This window comes from Micropterus dolomieu, unplaced genomic scaffold (assembly GCF_021292245.1).
Source record: "Micropterus dolomieu isolate WLL.071019.BEF.003 ecotype Adirondacks unplaced genomic scaffold, ASM2129224v1 contig_9325, whole genome shotgun sequence".
Lineage (NCBI taxonomy): Eukaryota > Metazoa > Chordata > Actinopteri > Centrarchiformes > Centrarchidae > Micropterus > Micropterus dolomieu.
In genome coordinates, this window is record NW_025738311.1 from 1 (window position 1) to 5,118 (window position 5,118).

Consider the following 5,118-nt stretch of genomic DNA (forward strand, 5'->3'; position numbering starts at 1 on the left):
GTTCTCACATTCTTCCTCTGTATGTACACATAAACAACAAGGCAGGGAAATATAAAAGGAATTTATTTTATTGTTTGGGTACATTATTGTTCGGTGTACATACTCACATCTGAAACAAACTTTACGTGCTTGATAACTCTCCCACCCCGCAGACATCTACACGTCAATACCGATTTATATTCATAGCGGCAAGTGCTATGTAGCTCCACATAGGGGACACAGGAAGTGACATATAGCACCTTCATGCGGCGTCGGAACCGCGTAGGAAATTCACAGCCGCACCGGCAGAGCTCCAGAATGAGCAACTCGGCCGGCTCACGCGCGGACGCGCTTACAAGTGCGAGGGCCCGCCCAACGCTGCTTGCAGCTTTAATTGTTCTGTTTGCTATTTGTTAGTTTCACCAGGTGGAGTGGGTGCTGTACTCTTTGTGTTTTTGTAGTAAGTTTCAACCCTGTTTAAAACGGTAGATAGGTGTAGGCCTCCTTTTGAGGACCTTTTTATTTTAACTTGGTTTGTTATTTTCGCAGCACCCTCGTCCACCCTCCTTTTGTTCTTTTTGTTACCTGTCTACATCTCACGTTACCAATAAACGTTACCTTGTTTAAGATCTACCAGTTGTGCCTATATGTTTATGGCCCCCACACCCCTAGACCAACAGGGGGGTCGTAACAATATACACATACATATATATATATATACACACACACACACACACACACACACACACACACACACACACACATACATACATACACATATATAAAAAAGATATTTCAACATTGTGGAAATGAGTTTTCTACCCCATGCTGCCAAACACCTACAATTGTTTGTAAAGGGGAAACCTGTCTTAATAAGGTCCCATATTGTTACAACATCATAGATTATCAGCTCAGTGTTACCCGTTTGTCCAGGGAGGTAGATCGGTTTATCTGTCTGGACGAATGTCATTGGTTCATAGACTTTGACTTGATCATGACTTTCGTCACCTTTTTTGAGTAGAAATTGTCACCACGCACCTCTACCTCCAGCTTCTTCACCACTTGATTCTGCACTAAAGGAACCTGCAACAGAAAGCTCTTTTATTAAGGTTCTCCAACATAAGGAGAGCGTTTTGTTGAGCAACACATTCTAAAACTATGTTATGGGAATGACTGAAAGTCCATCTCGAGAACAGACCTTAAATTGAGTGCAGGTATGAAACGTTTTACTGGATGTCTCCTTCAGAAGCATTGTATTCTGCTCTTGGGACATCAAAGTGACGGTCATGTCCAGAGTCTCGTTTGGCTGCAGGAGACTCGCACAGAGTTTGGTCTCAGCTCCAGCTTCAAGAACTGCAGGAATGGCCACCAAGTACTGCCTGCAGATACAAACACACATACAGTAGATACTTCAATTGATTTCATATGGAAGACACTAACACTGCAGTTGTGCAACAAAAAAACATCCACAAAATGTCTTATTTCTGTACATTTCCCCTGTGACTATGCTATTGCTAGTTTTTACATAGTACAGGTAAACTTACGTTTTTGCTAACGCTTGACCCACACACATCCAATTCAGCCAGATAAACAGTGTCCATGTCCACGTGCGAATCCCAGGATAACCCATGACTGACTGAGATGAGCCTCTGAGTCAGCATCTGTTAAATAAACACAAATCTATCCTCCTTTGACCCATAGCACACAAACACAAATCATTTCTGGGTATCCTTTAAGTCAATCATTTACAGTATAGACAAAGCCAAAATCTTGATTTGCAGATGGATTACATAAATGTAATGTGAATTTGGCCGTTTATTTATAGTATTATTTGTAACACGTAGCCGGAGAGCTACCCAAAATGTCAGGATTAAGGGCCCAAGCACAGACACGGAGAACGGAACAGACGCAGTTGGTGAGTTTTATTGGGACAAACAGATCAAAACTTACAAGTGTTTGTTGCAGTCCAAATACACACACAGCGAGCAGCAACTGAAAATGAGAGGAATCTGTGGAAGCTAAGTAGCAAAACATGAAAACAAAATGTAGAAACATATGAGACACATGGAAGTGACAAACAATGAGCAAGCACTGAGTGAAGGAAGCAAACCAATTAAATACAGGTGAGGGAGAATCTAATCACACACACACACACACACACACACACACACACACACACACACACACACACACACACACACACAGGTGAAAACATTAGACAATCAGTGAGACCACAAACACAGGAAGTAAAACCGGACAACGATACTGGAGGCAGGCGTCTACAAACTAAAACAGGAAACAGTCAAAACAAACACACACACCCCCCACACCAGAACCGTGATAATTATCTACAATTCCATTTAATTCATACCATGGTTTGGTGACAAGATGTGAATATTATGGGTCTTTCACATTCAAAACTGATTGAGATCAGTCTAGCGTTGTTAGGGAAAAGTCGTGGGATTGATGTTTATGCAGCACTTCAAACAGCAGACAGACTTATTAGCAAAGAGCTATTAAACTGGATATCTGTATGTGCATTCCAACAGAGCAGGTGGTGCAATACAAATAGTGGGAAGGCAACAGCCAAACCTAAACCTGGACTAAAGTTGAGTTCACCGAACTCTAAAACTATTGTGGATCAAATAGTTTTTTTTGTTGTTTTCCCACTTTATAAACAAACAGGCACCTTTGTAATGTTACATAAACCTAAAATAAAATAAATGAAGTGGATTTAATGAAAAAATACAATGAAAGTAACTTAAGAATTTTAAGGCACTATTGTTTTCCAGCTTTTTCAATGACTGAAAAAAAAAACTTTGAATCATTATTATTATCATTATCATTATTATCATTAATAAATGTGTTAAAACTTGGGGCAGCTTTAAAAAATCTACACTTGTGAATATAAAATGTTGCTATTGTTGGACCGTGACTTTTTAAATTATGTGTAGTCCTTGGTCCTTCGTGTTCTTTCATGAAGCAATAGGAGAAGATGTTTTTGATCCAAGTTAATCAGTTTTATTACAAGTAAAAATAAAGCTTACAGAACTCCGGGTCGATCTTCCTTTCTCTGACAAACAACAAGCTGTATCAGTTCATGAAGTTTGACTGGCTATCTCTCCCTGACCCAGTGTTTTAGTATACATCGTCATGTCATAAAACAATAAAACAAAAGTGTAGGTCAGTCCATGATTGGCCCAAGTCCTCTGACCCCAATGTTTGTCCTCTGACTCCACGAATCGCCATGCTGTTGCTAGGCAGATTACGAGTGTAGTTCCTGAAATGAGATATCTTGGAGAAGAGATGTTTTGTTACTACATTCCAAACCACCCCTCACCCATTGTTCAAGTGTCCTTAACTGATCATGCAGAGACCCCCTCTTTCTGCACCGCTCCAAAAAACACAAACATCAGGTCTAGTTTAATAAATGATAAACCAACCTTTAAACTTCTACCTATAAAATACATCAGAGATCAATATAAGAAAAACACAATAATTTTGGTTACCCTGAGTAATACAAAAATCATACTATCATAATCTCTCACTATAATGAAAATATTATTACACAAGAACTCAATGTCTTTGTTTTCCATAAACCAACCATACTTAACATTGTGGTAATCAAACACAGGAATAACATTCTTTCTACCTAACCAATAATAGATTCCCAGTCCCAGAACAATTGTAATAACATTACACCTATAGAAAAAATGACTGACAAAACGTACGTACATTGCAATGGAAATTAAATCTCACTCTTTGTTTTAATTTTTATACCTGGCATGCTCAGCAGCCTGGCATAGAGTACTATGTTTGCCAGCCAGATTATACTTTAACAAGAGAGTTTTATATTTTTTTATTTTACACAGTTTTTGTGCTTACACACAAAATCTTTACATGTCACATGAAGCCTCACACTCAAAGATCAAAACCTCACCTCAAATCTCCAAAACCATTAGCTATTTCACAGCCTTTCACTCAGTTTTCAATTGCATAAAACACTTTTTCCCAAAACACTACACACAATTATCTACCCAAGACACAAAAATCTAACAAGAATTGCCTTGTTTTCCTTTTCAGGTTACCCCCGGGATTCTCCAAGTAAAATTTAAGACTTTTTAAGACCTTTTTAATACTACTCAGGATGAAATGTAATGGCAACTTCACTGCTGTATTATGGAAAATCTGTAAGAATTATAAACCTGAGAAAATTATTATTTACGAAGTTACCTGAATTTAATAAAACATTTTATTATAATAATCACATTCATATTTCATACACTATAGCTTTTTGGGGTGTGTTTGTACTCTGATCATAAAATGAAGAAAGGACGTCACTTTGTGTTGAAAAGAGGTGGGAACACAGGGGTTCAGATTAGGGGTGCGACCGTACACTTTGCTCACATGAATGATGCACAATATTGGGTTCACGAGAACAAGACAAGAAGATATTTAAACACTATTTTGATGATTTATTCAATGCTGATATAAAGGGGGGGGGGGGGGGGGGGGGGGGGTGGGGGGGTACGTAAAGGGGAAAGCCATAGGCTGGAGAATAAGTAGGCGCCATGAAATTGTGTATTTGTGTAATGTTACTACATATTTCACACCACTGACAGGGGAAACACCTCCCCTCTCTCGGTGATTATGGCCAGCTTCAAGCTAAAGCTATCAAACAACAGCGTTCATTTGCATCGCTAAAGTCTGACAAACTTAATTTAATTACCTGTCCAGCAGAAAACAGACAACTTCACCACTGCTTTGAAAACATCTGTCCCACATTATAGCCTTCCATCAGTAATGGATTCTGTTGGGCCCCATTTGATCTCTGTTTTCAACAGCTCCCTATCTACTGGTTGTGTCCCTGATTATTTTAAAACGACTTGCGTGAACCCACTTTTAAAGAAACCTGGTTTAGATCCCTCCCTCCCACAAAATTTTAGACCAATTTCAAAACTGCCTTTTATTGCAAAGATTCTAGAAAGAATTGTGTCCAAACAGCTGCTCACTGTACTGGAAAATAACAAAATATTTGAAAAGTTTCAGTCTGGTTTTAGGAAGTACCACAGCACTGAGACTGCCCTGCTTAAAGTCACCAATGACCTTTTAATGTCTGCTGATGAAGGCATGTGCTCA

At 38.9% G+C, this 5,118-nt stretch overlaps 1 protein-coding gene across 1 annotated transcript; it reads right to left on the reverse strand.

The window, feature by feature from the left end:
- Positions 1-842: 842 nt before the first annotated feature.
- Positions 843-2,068, reverse strand: LOC123965338 (alpha-2-macroglobulin-like). The gene is made up of 4 exons (XM_046041891.1): positions 1,930-2,068; positions 1,524-1,640; positions 1,178-1,358; positions 843-1,062 (listed from the first exon to the last, which is right to left on the reverse strand). Exons 2-4 carry the CDS (start codon positions 1,607-1,609, stop codon positions 946-948), a joined length of 384 nt encoding a protein of 127 aa, XP_045897847.1. The 5' UTR covers positions 1,610-1,640; positions 1,930-2,068; the 3' UTR covers positions 843-945.
- Between the last annotated feature and the right edge of the window lie 3,050 nt (positions 2,069-5,118).

Excerpts from the sequence above, each read along its gene's own strand:
- LOC123965338 (XM_046041891.1), bottom strand. The coding sequence starts at position 1,609 with ATGGGTTATCCTGGGATTCGCACGTGGACATGGACACTGTTTATCTGG. Across the intron at positions 1,359-1,523 it reads GGTCAAGCGTTAGCAAAAAC|GCAGTACTTGGTGGCCATTC; the intron begins GTAAGTTTACCT and ends TTGTATCTGCAG. Across the intron at positions 1,063-1,177 it reads ATACCTGCACTCAATTTAAG|GTTCCTTTAGTGCAGAATCA; the intron begins GTCTGTTCTCGA and ends TTTCTGTTGCAG.